The 21842-nt window shown below is 39.0% G+C and overlaps 1 protein-coding gene across 1 annotated transcript in view; it reads left to right on the forward strand.

The window, feature by feature from the left end:
* Positions 1-229: 229 nt before the first annotated feature.
* LOC110974756 (protogenin B-like) overlaps positions 230-21842 on the forward strand; it is a 44297-nt gene continuing 22684 nt past the window's right edge. Inside the window, exons 1-2 of the mRNA XM_022226612.2 lie at positions 230-470; positions 3518-3808. Coding sequence (XP_022082304.2) covers positions 392-470; positions 3518-3808 — 370 coding nt within the window. The 5' untranslated portion in view covers positions 230-391. The remainder of the gene's footprint in view (positions 471-3517; positions 3809-21842) is intronic.

The raw sequence follows: 21842 nt of genomic DNA on the forward strand, positions 1-21842 counted from the left end.
CAAAGCACTGTGGGTCCTTTAAATATTATTTTCCCACATCCTTGGGTATGCGTGCATTATATTTTGTGTGCACGTGCCATAATTGACATTGTTCAAACTCTGTCCAATGAGGACTCAACACACGCCGTTTCCACTTCTAGACTTCAAGTTGAAAAAATTGCCGCCGCGCGCATGTGTTATCCGGTGCGTCTGTTCTAAGCCACCGTACAACGCTCGCGCTAGCGCTAGCGCTGCTTGCACTGCACCATCATTTCCAGAAATGGCCGAAGTTCTGTGGTGTTTGATGAGAGATCCACGTGCTAAAACTTTGAGGAGAAAAGCGAAAAGAACACCGTCGAATCGATGCAAATAGCGTATCAGAATATGTAGTCTAAGCAATAGCGACAGCAACATGATAATTAGACCGTTATTTGGAACATTTGTTATACAGATTTTGGTGACAATCGCCGCGTTTGATGGGAAGACTCAAGGTAAGCCGTACGCATGGTTTACCGTGTAGGCCGACATGTACATGTACATTGGAAACGGATGCGTTTGTTTACCTGTCACAGTGCTAGGGGCCTATGCCTGTACCTGAGTGCGAGCTGCTCAGGCTGCTGGTTTGTACTAATGCCATATGCTGTTTTTGTAGCGAGGTCTGTGAGAAATTCCACTCTTAGTCTGTTTCACTGGTTGTCTCTCACTTTGTAGTCTGAGTAACTTGGACCACTATTGCCCGACATTGTCCAAATGTTAAAAAAGGGTGATTTGTAGGGTCCAAGTTACGGTTACTGGGACTACTCACTTTGTAGATTACTTTGCTATGCCTCTTGGCGAACCGTTAAAGTTTCGCTATGAACTGCCATGACTGTTGAAATTGAAACTGAAAGCATGTTTTTCAGCTTTGATTGGTCATCAGGTTGGGGACCAAACCACAATCTAGCGATGTTCCTACTTTCTGCTTAGGCCTATGTCACTTGTTCAAGTGGCAGTGATGTCATTTTGACTAGGTCACTTGATGATGGAATTTTCCCATGCGATTTTGGGAAAATCACGAGATTTGAAATGCTGGCAGCCAACATGGCCGCCGTTGCGGTTACCGTTGGAGTCTATGGCAAAATTGGTTCTGATCGCTAGTTTGGAAATTGCCACAGTAAACATAAAATTTGCCACAGTGAATAGATGGAGATTTTTAATGGCAACATTTTCATGCATTTATAAAGTAACCTTCGGCAAAACTTAATTTTTTTCTTGTAAACGTTTTCATCGGCAGATTTCGATTCACCTGCCTACCAAATTCGACACATCCAGTGCAAGATTCGACCGAAAAATCTCCTCTATCTGCTTTTATAGATACCAAATGAAAGGAAAGTTTCATTTAGATCTTGGGTAGCATGTTACCTGTAAATTTGATCAATTAGAGCAATTTGTACTGCAGTTTTTGGCCAATAAAAAGATCAATGTCATCTGATCTAAAAATAGTCAAAAATTATGTCATTGTTGCACAAATGAGTGGCGTATGCATAGTCTGGCATCATCGCTAGATTGTGGTTTTGTCCCCAACCTGGTCATTTCAGGGTCAGAATGAATCGGAAAGCTTTGCATCCTTTACCATGCCGACAACACCATAGTCATGATGGTGGGTGGTTTTATGTTTTTTGACGTTGTCATGATTATTGACACAAAATGTTGTTACACTGTAAATTCCACTTGATTACTGCACGGAGGCCAAGGGAGACTTAACTGTTACAAGTTGTACTCAGAATAGTGTACACCAGTTCCAAATTACTCCAAACATTCTTGCTACTTAAAGGGAATAATTCCCTGGATAAATATGGAACATGTACAGTGACTGTATTTATGGGATGAAAACTTGTTACCAAATCTTAATCTGGTTCTGCAGCTGAGTTGTCATTGTGACTTGATGATTCAGGAGATGGGCATTGGACCATTTTACAATTGTTGACTTTTTTCTCTAGACTAGAAAATCCTCCTGAGCTACGAATCAGAAGAAGAAAATATAATACGTGTAATCAATCAATCATTAAATGTTGGAGTCGGTTATGATAACAGTAGAAGAATATTTGTAAAAACTTGACCATCAATGATCATGAACTCTGCTACTTTCATGGACCAATCACCCTTGAGTGCGATTGCAGATACGAGGTGCACTCTGTAAGTGTTCTTTATTATTATTGTTATATTAGTCAAATTTGGGAAAAAAAATAGTGCTGGCTGAGACTCAAACCAAACATGAGAAATCTCCAGTAATATTCACAAGATGTACACGTTATCCACTTGGCAAAAGATCTAATGGGATCAGAGGTAATGGAATATCATTTATAGGCCAACTTGTGTACATAATGCATCAAAGAGGGTGATGTCTGTGTGCAGCTGGCTAAATATCGTTTACTTCATATTGGCTGCTGCTGGCCCAACGAGTAGCAAAATATACTATTGTACACTTCCTACATGTACGTGTACTTCAAACTTGTTCTTGCTTTGCCCTTTATGAAGCAATTGTACGTGCACTGATGCATTTCCAAAAAGATATAGACTTTCAAAAATTGCAGATCACTTTAGTTATGATATTGACTGTTAAATTTGTAATTTACCTGCTTAAAAGAAGCTCTTGTTGGGGTCATGCTAGAAATACAATGTAACATGACACCAATGTAAATTTGTAATATCAACAAAAAACAGTCCTTGCTGTGTTTCCATTTATGCTGAGGCAGTAGCTGAACTATCATAAGTGGCTGTTATTCTTGGAAAGTTAATCTGATTAAATTATTCCTTTCAGTGGAACTGTTGTAAAGGATGTAAATTTGTACGTATGGAAAGTAGGGAAGGTGTGAAAAATGTGTGATTGATATCAGATAGAGAAAAATCATGAAGAAATCAAGCCAACGTTTGACAAATTTTCTCCTGTTTCCGTTGGGTAAGGCTGAGGTCCAACCACCAACCAAGCTTGAGACTTGATTCAGATTTGTTAACAGTTTGTCTTAGGCATTTGTGTGAGATGATAATGTAGCATACCTGTAAGACTTCAGCATTTAGGAATTGTGATTAGAAACATGAAGCATTCATTATTTTAACTGTGAGTTGTAGAAGTATCGAGATATATTGACAATTCATGTACTATTGCTTTTATTTTTATGCACTTGTGTAAGTTGTCCAACTTCTTCGGTCAGATGTTTTGTGTAAACACATTCATGCTCCCCTTATGTTCGTTTCATTCATGCTCCCCTTATGTTCGTGTGAGGAACGTAACATTGTCATTAATTTCTGTTGTGGAAATTTGGAGTAGCATGTCATGAAGCTACATTTGCAAGTGTGCAGTGTGCAAGGATAGAAATAAACACAAACCTTCAAGTAAGCTTCCAAATTTGTTTTCTTGGCTCTAACATGTAAGCACAAATTTGAGTCCTTGTGTTTGATTGACACAAATTTTATTTTGAAATTTATGTGTACTTCTTCAGTCGTTTATTTGAACAAATTATGATAAACGATTTTGTTTTTTCTTGATCAATTCCAACAGCGATCCCTGAGTTGTACTTCGTGTTCTTACCATCCAGTGTTACAGCACAGCAAGGTGATTCTGTGCTTCTTCCCTGCTCTGTTTCTGGAGTACATCCCATCAATTTAACCTGGCGACAAGGAGGAGAAGAGTTATCCAGCCAAGCAGGAGCAGTAGAGATCCTACCGAATGGTTCCTTGTCTCTGAATCTCAGTGAAGAGATAGCACCAGGCACAAAGGAAGGGTACCAGTGCTGTGCATCAAATGTGTTTGGAAAGCTCTGTAGTCCTGCCGTGTCGATTGTTGTCAGAGGTAAGATTGCTACTAAGAAAAATTTCGCCTGACAAAAGCCACACAAAAATTCTAAAAGCCGAGCAACTAAAAGTAAACTTTGGGAGTGTTTCAAATAAAAAAAGGCATTAGCAAGTTGTCTTCAGAAGCTTTGAGAAGGGAATGGCAACCTGGCAAGAAGTTACATAAACTCAGAAGATGACCACTAGGTACCAGCACTGTACTTTACATGTCATCACATTGACATGACCTTCGGGAGACCTCGAACTTATACAGTTGTAGCTTTCTTTCAGGAGAGGTTGATGCAGGTAAATTATGATTTTGGGAGGGAAGGGGGTAGTTGGAGGATTAGATGTGTTTTCTTGATGGGGTTACATGTAGGTGAGTTATGCCAGTTATGCTGTGGTAACACAGGAGTAATGCACAGTGATATGGCTAACCCTAACCCCCTAGGGACCATTGAAATCCTGCATAACCTTGTTGGGTTCAGCTGGTAAGGGCTAGAGTATTGTTTATGGTAACTCTAATGCTAGTGGTTTCCTCCCTTTAGGTTATGTTAGCTGCATGTATAAAGGATGCATGCATAAAGCACTGTATTATCTGAATGTCTACATGTACATGTACAAGTTAAGTGCATGTTCATGGCCACAGTGGTGTCATTGACTCATCATTTTCCTTCCCTTTTGATTTCAATTTACTATCTTTCATCAGCTTCCAGCTCAGATGGCCTGTGAGCTAAGCCTTTGTCACAGGAAAACCGAAAATTATATTCTGAATAGTGGCTGTCATTTGACATAATCCAAGCTTTAAATAAGTAGTTCGGGGTCAGCACGATCTTTTGGATTTAGTAATGCAAATACAGCTAAACTTCCGGTTGGGATCTGGGAATCTTGCCATTTTGAATTGACTATGAAAGCTAAGAAAGCTGGGTTTGTTTATTTGGTACCTGATTTGTACATGTACATGTATTTACAAAATGCATGTTAATTTTTGTTTGCATATTGATTGGTGCAGGTAGATGCTAATCTTTTTTGCAGTTAAGTTCTGCCCAAGTGATATCACCAATAGGATGAGTGTGCATGATCGAAAAACTCACTGATACTTATGCGTAAACAATATAGGTTGAAAGAACTAGCTTTTTACCAACTACAGTACTAGCTGAAACGGACAGATCATTGTTTTGTTCCTGGTGTAATCTGTCTGCAGTTGATTCTAATTTGCTTGAAAACCAGTCACTATTAATATTCATGGTATTGGCAGCCCAATCTGCATGTATGAAGAAACTATGAACATGTCACACTGCCGAACTGCGGTTGTTGATTGTTTCATGTACAGTACATGTTGTGAACTCAGTAATAATAAATTGCTTTCTGAATTCAAAACTTCGGCACTCGTGAATTCTCAAAAGCTTGAACTTTTGATTGGCGATAATTGGTGTGATGGTAAAATACTAGTGCCCAGTACATGTATGTACTTGTAAATTAATGTTCCTAAGTAGAAGCAAAATAGTGGACAAGATTGTGTGCTTACAGGTACACTACATGTACATGTACATTGACATGATGTACATGTACCTTGTAAACCACAACAACATGCTGTGTTCTGAAGCAGATGCAAACATTTAGCCTGCATGTCTATGTAAACACTCTGCGCTTGAGTCTGTGCTTGAGTACATGTGTACTGTTCTGGAAAATTGCTGGTTCCATGTGGTTTTTATCTAAAGCTTAGCATTTGACATAACATAATAGCACCAGGGAAATTTGATTTGGCTTAACATACTGCCCATTAATATGTCACACTTGTTGGAGGGTTAAACTTTTGCCATTTAATTTGTTGAGCCAGAAAAAGAGGTTCAGCCCTGTCATGTACCGTACCGGTACCGTGTCAGGTTTTACATTGCTGATATCCTGATATTCGGTTTTGTTTTCAAAAAGTCAGGATTCCAATTTTTTGTAGACATTATTGCATTCTGGCAATGAAATTGTGATATTATCTACCGTTAGCTTTGATACTACATGTAGAACTGTATTGCTGTGGTAGTCAGTGGTCCATGAAATCAATAGAAATAAAACTGAAAGTAAACTTGAAATACACTGGTAAAAACTGAGTAGTTTTGTGGTTACTGTGTACTTTAAGTATTCCATCAAAACAAAATGAAGATTCATTAGACAATTGATGAAGCCATCAATAGAACATTGATGAAATCTATTTTCATAATGTACTGGTACATGTACCGGTACATGTAAGCATTGTCTTTGTTAATGTATATTCCAGAGATTTTAAGGCCTGTGAAGTTCATAAAAATGCACCTACTGTACATGACTTTCTACATGTACATGTACATGAGGTTATTGTGGATAGAGCAGAAATGAGTCCGTCAAGTTGGATTAATTGACCAGTATATTATTTTGTATTGAATGCACCGACGGATGTCTGTTTTTTTGTTGCCATTGTAAATTGAATTGTTCATAATTGACATTTGGATACAACATACATACATGTACCGGTACATTTACAATGAGTACATGTTCATGTACATGTAGCCCTGAATCACTTCCTTGTCATTTTCAGTAGCGCTTAGGAAGCCATGATCACTCAAACTTGTGTTCTGCAGTCCCCATACAAAGATCTGTTACAAAAAAAGTTTACTTGTTTTGTTTGTAATACATGTAATTTTATCTTGTACATGTACACACATGTATATCGGTGATGTAAATGTACAAGGCATGTACACTGTACATAACATGTACTTGTACAAGGCACCGTACCGTATAGGTCTATAGTACAGTATAAGGTACCGTATCTGTCTTTTCTGACCAAAATGCCAGAAATTGACATGGGATGAATTTGTCTTGGATCTAGTTTACTTGGAACACTACGAGGAAATGGTGTGGAGAAAGTCAAAAAGTTTGTTTGGTTTCTTCCACAAAGAACAAAAATTTGAATAAAGGTCAACAAAACTCAGTATGCATCATGTACATGTTTGTTATTCTGCAAGATCATTTCAGTAATTGTCACAAATAATTATATGCTTCAAATTCAAAAAATGTTGCATGTTGTACCATGGCTATCACTTCTTGTGTGTTTTGCAATTTATTTCCAATTGGCAGGTTTGATTTTTTAAACTGTCTTTTCCCAGCTTTCCCATCCATAGTTGACAGCACAGGTTCAAGGAATAAACCTCACATATTGCTGACATCATGGAGGTCTGTATCCCTTCATGTACACTCCACTTGAAACCCTTTTCCTCAGCATTGACTATCCAGGGTTGCGTTGTAAAATTACACATTAAATGAAACATTGGAAAGTTATGTACTGTATGGTGAATACAGATGTGTGCACACAGGGGTCGACAGCTGTTACACTGAACCCAGGAGCTATTTTAGTTAAAGTCATATTAGGCCAAAAAATTAATAGTTCTGCTTTCGACTACATGCTTCTCAAAAATAGGGCTGGTAGGTCGGAAATTTTTTTTGGTCAATTTTTCTGTGCTAATTGAATGGCATTAATTGGAACGAAAGCTTCAATAAATTGTCTCAAAAAGTGATAAAAACCTGTTTTAATCCTTGTAAAAATTTCTACAGTAGACAATTCACAAAATGCACAATGCTAGTCAGGTAATCATGACAGCAAACTGGCCAACAATGTCTGTGTATTATGTGGTAAGCGTGTGTGATGCATTCAGATGGGTGGTTAATAAAGCTTGTACCGCAGCAGAATACACGTATTTTGTGGAAACACGCTCACTTCAAGTACGAGCAAAACCACCTCAAATTAAACTCCTGAACACAGAGGATAGACAAGAGACAAAGTTCTGTGAATTAACTTGAAGAAATCTTCTTTGCAAATCTTCGTTTCGACCTGCAGCTGTAGGGTTGTGTGCGTGTACGGCTGATGTAGCATAATCGACCGGAACATACTGTACATGTTTAGACTGGTTGGCATATTTCCATCTCACGTTCTTTGGCATGGGCGCAGCGCGGCGGGAACCAGCCAGCACAGCATTTCCTTTAATGGATTGAGATTTGCACACTGTTTTCACCACTGTGACAGCGAAATGCCAAGGGATGTCGTGAAAAAAAACAGAAGTTCTTTTCATAAATTTGCAAATGTAAGTAGTAAATCATATAAAACAGGTGTTTTAATGTGAGAAAGGTTGTTGAACCTACCCTACAACAGGAAATATTTTGATGATTTCTTTGGAAGAAAGTGTGTCATCACTTCAAAGAGGATCAGTGCCCATCCTCTCACTTTGTCACGGGTTACCAGATGCTAGTCATGGTTTGTTGGACGCAAAAGTGCCGGGTGCCCGCTTAATGTCGACCCCTGTGTGTGCACATATGGTGTATGTAATATATCCAAGTGGTTGAAAATGCAAATGATTAACATGAAGTTTCAGTTTACAATGTAGAGGGTAAATAGTGTGCCCTCCTGAAATGTTAGAGCAAGGAGCGCCCTCAACGATCATCCTCTTGCCAGGATACAATTTGTTCCTTGAGAACTGCAGTATCATACATGCACCGTACTGAATGATCCGTGTTTAGCTAGAAACGAGTTTATCAGACATGTCCTGTGAGAAATGTGGATTCCTTGATAACAGTTCACTTGACGTAAATGATGACATTTTGCAAGCTCTGTCTTGAAGGAGTGGTGCGTGCACTGTACATTTACATGTAGCTTACCTAGTTCTCTCCTAGTTCTTGATAAATCCATCTTGATGAGATATGACACTACAATATTTCCATTAAATGGCCTTATCTTGATCAGATATGACAAAAATTTAAATCTCTTCTCTACTTCAGAAGCATGAGTTGATGCATTAATGCATACTAGCACATGCACGCACTTTGTGACTTGAGCTCCATGTAAACAGTGCTGCAAACTGTTATTGTTATGATCACTGCCATGGATCAGTGGTATGTCATTGGCAGTGATATTGTTAACCTACATGTACACATATGAAGTGTTGTTGAATGTGATAGTATGACTAGGTTACTAGTACATGTACATGTATTTGTAATCAAGCTATGCAGGATTTAGTGTGCATGCAATTAAAAGGCTTTCCATTGGGAGACAATGTTGCAGAAACTATAAATGTTCTTACTTTTGCATCCGTATGTTCACTGTAAGTGTAGATATCCAAGGATGAATTACAATGTACCTATGTATCTGTGGTTTCGTTGATTAATATGGTACTTTTCATAATTTATACGTACATGTACACATTCAACATAATTCAACAAGTTGAATTCTACTTCAGGAAGGATCTCCCTTTGGCTCAGAGCCAAGTGAACTGGTATAAACTGAACATGGTTCTTTTTTTCTTGTAAGTGATGATTGCATTCATGCACATTGTTTGTTTTGAATCCTTTGCCAACTAGGCCAGCATACTTTCCAGTTTGTCAACAATGCCAGCAATGTAGGAAGGTAGAAGGATGATTTAGATAGCGTTGTTGACCTCTGGACAGAGCCGACATATGGCATAACCTCCTAAATTTCAGTGCCAAATCACAATAGGGATATTTATTCATAACAAACCCATGGTGTTGCTGTTATCATCAATGTTTACCAGTGGAGGTGTTTTATGTAGGGTAATGTTTTGACAAGTGGATCAGTGAACAAAAAATTTGATAGCTGCTGAACTTCAGTTGGGGAGAACTTTTTGATGCACTATTGTCCTAGAATCTTTCATGAAAATGGGGCACACAACAATGAGTAGGTCATTGAACTACAGTGAGTTACCCCTTACCCTCCCCCAAGTCCACACAATTCACTTCAGTACTCCAGATTTCGGAAATGAGAGGTTTAGAGAATAACTTTAAGGGAATTTAATTTTTTTAGATGATCCCTGCGCTGTAGATGTTTTGCTGACCCGATCTTTTCAACTGCAAATACACACGGACATAGGACAAAGTGAGCAACCTGAATACTGTAGGGCCTACAACTACATGTGCATGTACATGTACTACAGTTGGGTGGCTGGTGCAGTGTTGTGGTTTTCTGTAGCTGTACTCCCCTGTGACCCCCTGTGACCTCTGGTTGGCATTTTTCCAAGAATCTAACTGTTGGCCTGGGAGGTTGATGATAAAGGCAGAGATACGAGGAAGGGTTCAGAAGTTGAAGAGGAGAATTATGACCAAGTGGGTGGGGGAAGATGCAATTAGATACACAGGCTCCCTTGTGATACTTAGGGGTCCATTAAGATGTTTTCCAGTTTCTGAGATGGAAATTGTTTCAGACAAATTTTAAATAAAACTTACACCTACATTGTAAATCCCAAAGTCCTGGGGCATGATTGTTTGCAAGCTCTGCAGGTACTGTCCCAAATCTTCCACATTGCTCGAAATCTGTGGTACATGTATGTATTTTCTTGGTGCTTCAACTTTCACGAGACATCAAGCCAATTATAATTTTCTTAGCAATGGAGGCTCCTTTGTTCAGAACTTCGCTGGTTCATGAACAACTAAGAATGCACTGAGAATACCATGATATATGTGGTTTGATTCAATCGGAAACTAGTAATTTACTTTAAAATCAAACTGCTGAGTGGAGAAAAGGGTACATGTACATCTAGGTAAACTCTCAACAATTACAATATAATCCGTCTCACTGTTTTATTAACCCTAACCGCCAAGCATATCGTTTGGCTTACACTACACAGTACTGCAAAATACTAAGTAGTAGCCTGAGCGTGAAGGACCTAGCGCTACAAATTACTACTTCTGGCTAGGTTACTTGCATTGTTACTTGTACAGAGATCAATAAAGCCATGCATTCATAGTGCCACAGCACTGTATGGTACATTGTCTTATCCATTGTATCTTATGACATCAGAGAACAATAAAGTCATGTCCTCTTACAAGCAACAGTGCTCAGTACTACATTTTACTACAAGTAGTAACTTAGCTGCTGATTCACTTTAATTTGATTTGAATTCTAATTGACAATTAGGTTGGATAAGGATGATTTACACAACAGTCATTTGATTAACTTGACATTGTTAGACATGGAAAATAAATAGCATTTGATACAGTCCACAAAAAAAAGGATGACTCGACTCAATAAAAATCCAAAATTGTATAGAAGTAGTAAAGTAAGAAAAAACAAAACCATTTTATCATCAGCTCTAAATTATGGAGACAATGACATGAATTGACCTATATGTACCACGGTAGATGGTGGACTACAGTGTATGGCCAAATTCTAGCCCATGAATATTTCTCCAACATTAGCTTCATCTCAAACTATAGAATTCCTAAATTAGAATATACAGAGTGTACTGGGTTGACTTGAGTTGGAACTTTAATTGTGAAGTTGGTACCAGTACATGAAGCTGGTTGTGAAGGCGAGGTTTAGAGAACCCCCATCTACCAGTAGCTTAACCCAGTGGGTGTTTGGAAAGACACCTTGTTTTGTGACCCCATATGAGGACACTTTCATTGGTTGCTTTGTGGTGGTGTAATTTTTTACATGCTGATTAGCTGACTCAGAAGTGAACACAGATGTGAAGTTAAAGTGTGTGGTGATAAATGTTGTAAAGTTGACTCTATCATACATCAGACTTTTTCAAAGCAAGAAACTGTCTTGTACATGTATTTCTGACCTGATACCTGAGTTCGAGACATTTGGCACTTCTTTAGGGAATGCAAGCTTCAAGTCACCTCTTGGCATCTTGTTCATCCATCATGGTTGGTCCTGGCAGAGAACCAGGCCCTTTACCTACTGAGCTCAGTCCTTGAAGCCTTCTGCCAAACCACATAGCCCTGGCAAGATCACACACTTCTGTCCCAAATGGGTGGACCTGCCCAGAAGCCTCATGGTTAGCCTCAACCTTTGGCCATTTTTTTCATCATTTTTCATGGCTGATAAAGTTCAGCATGCAGTGTGTGTGTGGGTTGCCAGTAGTGTATGTATCAAGATATGCATTTACATACCCACACAGGTAGTACGGAGCCTGCCATATGCTTCCTTTGGGAGTTTGTTGAACGCTTGCCAAGTGCTTGAACCAATAAGATGTGGAGTTTTTTCAATGCTGTATACATGTACAGTATGCATTATGCTTGGTAATAATATAATCACAATAGGTAGTATAACAATTATATGCGTACATGTACGGGTATTATCCATTTCTGTCAGTTGTGTTGTACATGTACATGTACGTGGGTGTTACTTATTGTACATGTTACATGCAGCTATTCATAGTTTATTCACCTCTCATATAAAATCGTACGTGGTGGAAATTGATTGGTCCTTGCTCTGCTAAAAAACATTAACCTTAACTGCCCAAAACCTGCCATACTCTAACAGCAGGTTTTGTGAGGTCTTGGCAGGTTTGGTACCGTACCTGAGAAACTTCTTGTTGAATTTTGTGAGACTTGGGATGAAAGGCCCAGGGAGATGGTGTTGGATTTTGTGTGAGTTGGGACACACATGGGTCACTGTGTGCAGTGTCTGGCTTGCTGTACCAATTGTTGAACTATGCTTGATTTTGTCAGATTTGGTACTGTTCAGTGCAAGTCATCCTATTACTTCATAGACCCATCCATAGCATATCACTCAAACTCCAACGGGCTCTTTCTGTTGGAGTTTATCAGGTTTGGTACAGTGACCTGCATGTACAAGTACATAGACAAATACATGAACCTGTTGGATTTTGTGAGGTTCAGTATGCTTTCTAATGCAGGAGCCTAGGGGCTAAGGGTTAATGCTACAACAATACAAAGATGGGAATAAGGAATGCATTTACAATAGCGAAGAATAAAAAGCTTAAAAGATCACCACGGCTGGGGTAGAAGTCACTTGCCGCTCTTATAGTTTTGGCTGCTACAGCTCTGTACCATCTTCCAAAATGAAGGAGTTAGACCAGAGCATTGCCTGGGTCCAACTTGTCCTGTGCAATTGCTATGCACTATACATGCACGTGTCCATAAACCCATGTTCTAGCATGATTTTCTATTTGTACAGCATACAGCGCATGTACTGTATGTGTCCACATTACATGTACATGTAGGTCATTGTGCACTTTATTTTGACAATTCTTGAACATAACGGTAGTCCATTGCTCATAAGGCAAAACAAAAAATAGCTGTGTTTCCGGTTACTTGACCCAACCTAGAAAATCGCGCAGAACTATATCTTTTTATTCAACAGATCAATAAAACATAAAAACTTACGGTGCCTTGCCCCGAGCCTAATTCTGTGTACATCGTCCTGTACACTGTATTGTTTTAATTGTGAGTCGTGAGTACATTATGTGTTTTTATTTTTCAGTGTTGATTGTATATGACCCATGAGAGATCAGTGGATTTCTCTGAATGGGTTCCCCTCCCATTGAAATATGAAATAAAGATACATGTACCAGTAGGCAGTTCTGCCTGGATGGATTAGTGAGCAATATGTTTGAATATATAATTACTTACAAGTGCATGTACCTCTAGGATAAGCACAAAGTTGTTTCTTTGCATTTGGATCAAGTTTGGGATTTAAGATAATACCTGTACATATGTCTGAATAAGTAAACATTTTGTAGGCTGCCTGCCTTTTTGAAAGGCAAACATTTGTGACATCTCAACAGCTTCATTTTCTTTTCTGACAAGTGACACAGACACCCAGGTAACTTGTAATATTTTTTTCTGATAATAGTTATCTAATTGCATCTGTTAACACAGTGGCTAATAATCACTTTTGTGATTCAAGATAACTTTACAAAAGTTTGTAAACAAAACTTCTAAATAATATCCAATGCATGTACATCTCTGGAGAGGTTAATGGTACATGTAGGTGTTACTGTAGCTTTACATTTATCCATAGTAAGGGCCTTATAAACTAAGCAATACCAATTTGGAATCTAAAATTTTGCAAATGAATGAGTTTTCTTGATGTGTGAAAAGATGACTTCAATCCAGGTCAGTGCTTTTGATTTAAGAGAAAAAGCACTGATTCATTTATAAATCTCTCTCATCAAAGTTATAAGCAGGTGCCCGTGTATGTACCAGTACATGTGTAATGGTTGAGCACATTACTTCTGGTCTTGTGACAGTGTTCATGTTCAATAATCAATTTATTCTACAGGTGTGTGTTGCATTACGAATGCATCAGTGTACTGGTGCTGTTTCCCCGGTTCCCGCTTGCCTGATTTCCCCACCCCCATTTTTCACAGATACTTTTTAGAGCAGTTTTGTGGCAGTTAGTCACGCAATACCTTTTCAGTAATCAATTTATTCTACAGGTGTGTGTTGCATTGTACATGTAGCAGTCACGTGCATTGCCAAATACCAGGTACTGTGCCAAGATTTGGCTTTTAAAAACAGCATTGAATGTGTCTTTAAATGTTACTTCAGTAAATGGGTGTGTTAGGAATTTGAGTGGGATTAGAGTTTTTTCGAGAGCAAATATTGTGACACATTTCAGAAATTTTTCACACAAACAGCTCATACAATTTGTACTGATAAATTAGTCTCCCCTCCCCCCGTTGTGGATCACTGATGTGAAACGAATGCATCAGTGTACTGGTACTGCTTCCCCGGTTCCCGCTTGCCTGATTTCCCCACCCCCATTTTTCACAGATACTTTTCAGAGCAGTTTTGTGGCAGTTAGTCACGCAGTCCCTTTTCTTAATAAAAATCAGTTGTGCATTTTTCTTGTTGTGGATCACCATTACCAGCATGTGGACCGGGGAGAGTTCATTTTTTCCCTCCTTTTTTGGGGGGGTTGGCATTTTTTTTCTGGTTTTTCTGTTTCTGTGCTTTTTGTGAAAAGCCGAATCCGCATTGAAATGCAAGACTAAGCTGTCCTTTTCTGAATACACCCCTTTTTTTACACACACCAAGCGACATGTACATTACTTTGTTAGCACAAATTTATGACGTTAGTTTTTATTTTTATCATTTAAACATGATTTAACACAGTGCGTAAGCCAGTGTAATATACCTGCAGAACAAATTACTTGCAGCTACTATGCAGAGATAATAAGTACATGTATGTATTGAGCTTGTATCCATTTCTCAGCTTACACCTGTTTAGCACAGACCAATACATGTAGCTAAAAAAAGTTTTCTGGACATACACTGTACTCATGAAATGGACGATCCTAATTGCATACATGTACATGAAGTGGTCTTTACCAGTTAATCTGATAACAAGATGACTAATTCCAAACTGTCCAGAGTATCATTCCTCATGGGACTTCAGCAGAAGTTGACGTCAGGCTGACTGACAATACAAAAGATGCGTGGGCACTGCTTCATGGCGACAATCACTTTATGAAGTCCGTCCATTATTGTCAAGGGTCGTCCATTTTGTCATCCTTTTCTCAAGCATACGAAATATGCTCTTTCCCCTTTTCCTGGGGAAACTGGTTATGCATTCTGGACGCATCTTGAAGTGCGCATGAATCTATAATGGAGACCTACACTGTTAACTCCCACCAAATGAAGGCCAAGTATGAGCACACTCATCTCTTGTTCCTGTATTGGAGTCTTCAGTGAATGAGCCACAACCTCCTGGCCCCCAGAAACAGTCGTTCGAGACATCTAGAAAATGGAATGAATCACGTAAAATGTACACGTACATCACATTGACTTTGTCTGCCAATGAGATTTCAAGTTAAGTTGGTCTATTTCCTGGAACTTGAGTGTTGAAGCTGCCTGCCCCAAAATGATGTTTTGGTATTCAGGCCAGAGTGATAACCGATAGGAAGTAATGCTAACTGGATTACTTCCACATGCCTTTGCGAATTATGCCTACGTGCTCCAGCATGAGTGGCTTTGTGTTTTCATTTGCAATGAATGTGCTGTCGTTGTAGCTGGTTAGATGTGAATATGGACGTGAGGGCGTACCACGTACATAAATGCACATACATATGCATGTATATGTACGTTTATGTACATGTTTGTGTGTATGCAATTTACATACATGTGCATAGTATAAAATGAGCAACATGGTCCTTGCTTTACATGTATGATACTTATACATAATTTGCATAGCAGTTCTCAACATTGTGCAAAAAAGGGGCAGACCACTTCAGCCTGAGTGTTGTCCAAATTTCAGGGGGCTTCAAAGCCAGGTAAATGGGTACCAAGGCCAACATGAAATTAAGAACTCGTTGGATTATAATTGGGTGGAGGTATACACGTATTCATGCAAATCAATGTAAGGATGCAGTGCCGTAAAAAAAAAATTGACCTTAGCAATGCCCCCCCCAATAAACAATACCGTACCAGTGAATAGTGCTGTGTAAAAACCCTTTACATTGTTTATATGAGTGAGGGATGTTGTAAAAAAGCTCCAGCAAAAAAGTAGATATTGTCTACTTCTGGTTACTGACCCAACCTAATTTCAAAGTCTGACTCTAAACTTGTAATCCAAAATTTCAAAACCAAAATTAAAACTTCAATATGGTAAGCTGGTTTCCAATGTGTCAGCTTTACATGTGGATTAACATGATGTAAATTTTTTTTCTATTCACATTTGACAAAACCTAAAATGGCAAGCTTTTCGTTGAATTGTCCCATGTATTTTGTACATTTTATGTTGGTTACAATGCTCTCACAGCAGTTTTTGCAGACATAATTTTCAAAATTATTGATTCCCAAATGCATTAAATATATACATGTATGTAAAATGGTGTTTACTCCAACGCTTCGAAGTTTTCCCAAGGAATTTTGTCAAGTGCTATGGCAGAATATCAATGAGAATGGAATGCCATCTTGGACTGGCTAGCATTCCATGAGCCTGGCAATTGTCCAGTGGAAAGTTGTGCTGGAGGAATTCTAAGAAGATGGACCAAAATAAACACATAAAAAAGACGAATCTAGTTTTGTGCACTGTCCGCCCCAAGCTGAAGTGCACCCCCAATTGGCGAGCGAAAGACAGGTGGTTACAAGCGGGTTCTTGCACGCGCTCTGTGTGTACGCAAAGACCACACAAGCTGGAATAAATTAGTTTTGCTTACTCAGCATGCTCCACATCAAACACGCATACTTGTGCGCCTCATGGCACACCTACATGTATGCGGTGAGTACCCCCAAAAAGCACGCCTTCTTTTGTTCCGTTCGGAGCGGATAATTACCTGCAAAAATTTTTCCCAAGTTTTAAATTGCTTCATAGTTTTGAATTATCAAAATTCGAGACGTACCCCATATCGTCATCAGGATCACTGGCTCTTGGTCCTCCTATGTTATTCTGGCTATTTTTTGTGGTAGCATACATGTACATGTATGTGCCTCGAGTGCTTCCACTGAACTGCACATACAGTGGCTTCACATTGGGGGGAAAAGTAGAAATGATTGACCCCAAAATAAGTTTTATTTGACTCCGCCCACCCTCATACACCATCTGTCGATGGTAAAAAGTTATACAATTTTTGATAAAAAATTTATACAATTTAGATGACTTTCTTAAGTAACTTGATGTGTTATGCCTTGAAGCAAAAATGGACTACTGGCTAGCTTAGCCCTAATCGGTGGATATTTTTAAGGGGCATTGTGGCCAATCTGACGAGGCATACAGCCAATGGCCATAATGGCCACGATAAATGTCAAGGGCTGGTACAGTATGTACATGTATATGTACATTGTTCCTGAGTGCACCACACATGTACATGTAGGTTTAAGTGTACAAAAAGTACATGCAGTCCTGTTTGGTGTGTCATCAGACAGTGAATAATGCTGTGAATATTTTCACGCCAGCCCTATAGAAGATCAACACTATAGGCCCTTTCACATGAGCACCGCAAACCCTTGCAATGGAAAAGCATCAATGTCACAATCGCAGTGATACACGTGTGCAATTGCCAATTAGTGTCATGTAAAAGTATGAGTATCACTGCAACCCTGTCGCCAAACTGTGATCGTCACATGGATCCAGATGTCCTCCAAAATTTCGCAGGGGTACGAAATCCTTGTTATTATCGAGTTGTGTGAATGCACCTGTAAAGCAGGCAATTTTGGCAATGACGGTGTGCACTGAAGTCCATTACACTCACACAACTTTGCTGTCATTCAAAATGGCAGTTCACAAATATACTGCCTGATAGTCATGAGGCCATCTGGTTCCACACATGCATTATTACAGATTTTTATATTTGAGGGGCGGGAACCAGATCTATGAAGTTCAGGCCTCGTTGTTGGGTGCTACGAATACCAAAACAAATTGCACTTTATTTCTTTTTGAAATAAATTCCTGTAGAGCCACGAATAAGAAAAAAAGAGGAAAAACAAAATATTCTTTTCACAGCATTTCTGAGGATCGTAGTTGATATCTTCTGTTTATAAATTGGACACCAGAGTTATAAAGTGCTAGACTGGTGCTGGCAACAAGGCACCAACATCGAAAATCATGCTGCTGTTCGCTAGTGTGATAAATAATAAACTCCCAGGATTGCTTGCAAAATTGAGACACTAAATTTAGAAGGCAGACAGGTGTATGCATGATTATGGGCAGCCTTCAGCTTGCAAATCATGTTTCGTTGTCACTGAATACATACCCAAATGTTAGTGGAAACTTGCAAAAAAGCATTTGCATACATGGCTAGAAAATCACTTTTACTCTGTAATTCTACCATTCAAAAATATTGAAGTACCAGTGTTGCTTTGTCAGTGCTGCAAAATGAGGGACATTTGCTAATGTGCTGAATTGTACCATGTGAAAGCTTGCGATGAAATTGCAAGTGACCCTTGCGACAGATGATCAGCACCAAACATCGCAGACATGTGTTTCCAGCAGCGGGTGTTGAAGGGCCTTGTGTCCCTTCATACTTGCTTTCTAAATTTCCCTTCATACCCGTTTTCCAAATTGTAAAATGTTAGAACCATTTATACATTTACAGATGTTGATTGTTCAACAAAACTGGGAAACACATATTTCACTGAGGGATAGACCGGATGGGACTGGGAGGAATACTGTATGGGTTGAAACCAAGAGTGTCAAGAAGTCAAGGTGAACTTGATGTATTGTGTTACAGTTGTTGGTGGGGTGATCATGCACAGTTGTGTAAAACAATATACCTGACTGAATCTCTTGTGACTTTGTGAGAATGGAATACAGAATGCAAAGTTGGCCTCAGGTAAAAAGTAGGGTTCATCTCTGGTGAAGGGGGGGGGGAGAGAGAAGGGGAAGGGATGGGAATGGGCTAACTCCTGACTCTGGGCTGCTTTTATGTGGCGGCTTTGTGCATTGCTCTGCAAGGACACAGGGAAGAGGGTGTGTAATGTGGTAGCTGCATTGGGTCAGTTTGTATCAGGCAGATCAGGATTGGGATCAGTGATCCGATGTTGGTTCGCTAACAGCAGAACCCTCCAAATGGGTAGAGTGAACCAGCTTTGGGATCACTGATCCATTAAATAAACAGGGCCTCTGATGTTGCTAGTAAATAAAGCATCCTGTCTCATCTGTTTTGAATCTGTAGGAAAAGCGATGGTTGTTGGAACTGACTTCGTACATTATCTGCTCCATTCAGGAACCAGATGTAGGCCTATTAGGTTTACTTAACAGCAATGTCTGTTTGATCTGAAAATATGTACCAGAATACATGCAAGTGTATTGTGCGTGTGCCCCCCCCATTTGAAGTCTGTGAATAATTTCCGTTAAAAGGTAGCTACAGCTTATTTTCTTGTGGTGCCCCCTTTAAAAAAATGTGTGCGCCCCCCTAGTGCCCCCTGACATTTAGCCCTAGTTACACCACTGATGCAGGTAGGTATATAGGTTCATAAGCAGTTAGCACAGAATTGACAGAGCATGCATGACCATTTACAAGGAAGCCATTTTGATCTGTTACCTAAATCTATATTTTGGGCAGTATTGTACAATGTATATTAATATCAATAGTGCCTTAGAAACAAGCAGTAACATAGGGTGATTGAATAAACATAGCCAACCAAAATTCCAATAAATTCCAGGGGTGAATTCAAAGTGTAAAATCTTTTCATTAGATGCACTCACAAGTAAAAGGAAACTGACTGAACTTTGTATGTGGCTTGGGTTAAAGTTCAGAGAACAAGCCAAGGTGTTGTGCAAAGTTGGCTTCATTTCCCTGGACACTTGCCAAGAATGAAGACTTATTTTGGCGCAGGGTTTGTAGTCCAAGGGCAGGATGGACCAACATTTCTGACATAACATGGTACATGTACATGGTACCTGCAGTATGAGACTAGCTGCTGAAAGGTGTGTGGTGCTTTCTCTGTGTGACAATACCATTCTGTAGAATGATTGAAGTCACCCAAAGGACTCTAGAATCAAAACAAAAGCAAATATTCTGGCAGTCAGATGATGATTATGAGGCTTGAGTCTACATCTCCTGCAGATTTGACTGAAAGGAAAGAGAAAGAAACAAAAAACAGTCTAATGTTGGCCTTCACATTTGAAAGGAAAGGCTGTTTTGTATGGATTTGAAAATATAAAAATAAAAACAAATTGGCCATTTTATTGATTGAAGGATTTTTGCAACCCTGCCTGTTAGCAGTTGATATGTCATGAAGCATTTTTAATGATACAATTGAATATAACTGAATTGGTAATGGATTTGAATTTGATATTGATTGATTGATTGCTTGGCCTTGTGTGGGTGGTGTAATTGACTAATTGTTCCTCAAACTTGTCCTTGATCAGTTGTCCAGCTGTATTAATGCCAGCCCTGGATTTTATCGAACCAGGTTCTTTGTCACATGAATTCCAAAAAAAATTCTGTAGTAATTCAGCTGATACAGGTGTGTCCCCAACAGTCACAGGTGCCTCAGTATTCATCGATTTAAAAGAAAATACCTTGGCAGTGTTTTGAACTTTCTGCAGGAGACCTACATTCCTGGAGATTTAACCCGCAGGACTTTCACAATGCCAAACCTTCTTGGAAAGGCCATGTACTGAAGCACCAAATAACAGCTTCCTGGCTCACATCCAATGTGTTAGGCATCAGAATCATTGTGTATTCTGTTGAAAGACTTTAGAAATGTCAGAAGCATTATGTAAATAGTTGTAAAAAAGATAACAGGTACAGGTTGGATTGCGTTGTTTTTGTTCATTGGCAGTGATGCTGCTGGTTCAAAATGGTAATTTTTCAGTACATGTATGTGTAAATTATAGAGTCAAGCAGATGCAGTCTGACCTGCTACTCATACCCTCATGTTGCAATAATGCACTTCAGTAATATTTTTTTTAAAAGCAAGGTCATTCAGGAACAAAGCATGTTTGTGAGTCCACATAGGGCTGCACTGATAGGGCAGACCAAGGACATATGTCGTAATGACTTTGGATGTACTTCATTTGGGGCATACACTGTTCGAATACTTGCTCATTTTAATTGGATATTGATTTTAATCTACCGGTATGTTCATGGGCAAACAAGCAAGTTTTGACATGAAACATCATTGCTCCTTACAACAATGCTGCAATCAATCTTCCCACATCTTGACCTACATGTATGATACCCTGCAGGCTATTCATATTCTTGCTGGCCTGTTTCGTTTGAACCATCATGACTTTTCTCTGAGTGTTGCCTTATTACATGTTAGTCATGTCATGGAATTCAGGATTGTCCTCTTTTTGCCTCTCTACATGTACACCAGGCTGTGTTCGGATTACTTGGCCTGGGACTAGATATTACATGTGACTCTATGGGTAGTGATTGCAGCCACTATCTTGGAGCCATGACAAAAAGATTTATTTGTCACTATATTCTGGCTTTACTGTCACTTTTTGTCACTTGTTCAAGGCTGAAGATGAGGGTATATTACACGCTTTGTTGAATCCAAAATTTAAAGTTTTATTTCCAAAATCATTTACACTTTTGTGGATATTAGTTTTATAAGAGGTCATGCAATCATTATGATGATTATATACAGTCATTACCATGACTATATACAATCATTACCATGACTATATACTATCATTACCATGATTATATACAATCATTACCATGACTATATACAATCATTACCACGACTGTATAGTCATTACCATGATTATATACAATCATTACCATGACTATATACAATCATTACCACGACTATATAGTCATTACCATGATTATATACAATCATTACCACGATTAAAGTTTCTAAAG

This window comes from Acanthaster planci, linkage group LG08 (genome assembly GCF_054643075.1).
Source record: "Acanthaster planci isolate LZ-2023a linkage group LG08, COTS_SCS, whole genome shotgun sequence".
NCBI classification, from domain to species: Eukaryota; Metazoa; Echinodermata; class Asteroidea; order Valvatida; family Acanthasteridae; genus Acanthaster; species Acanthaster planci.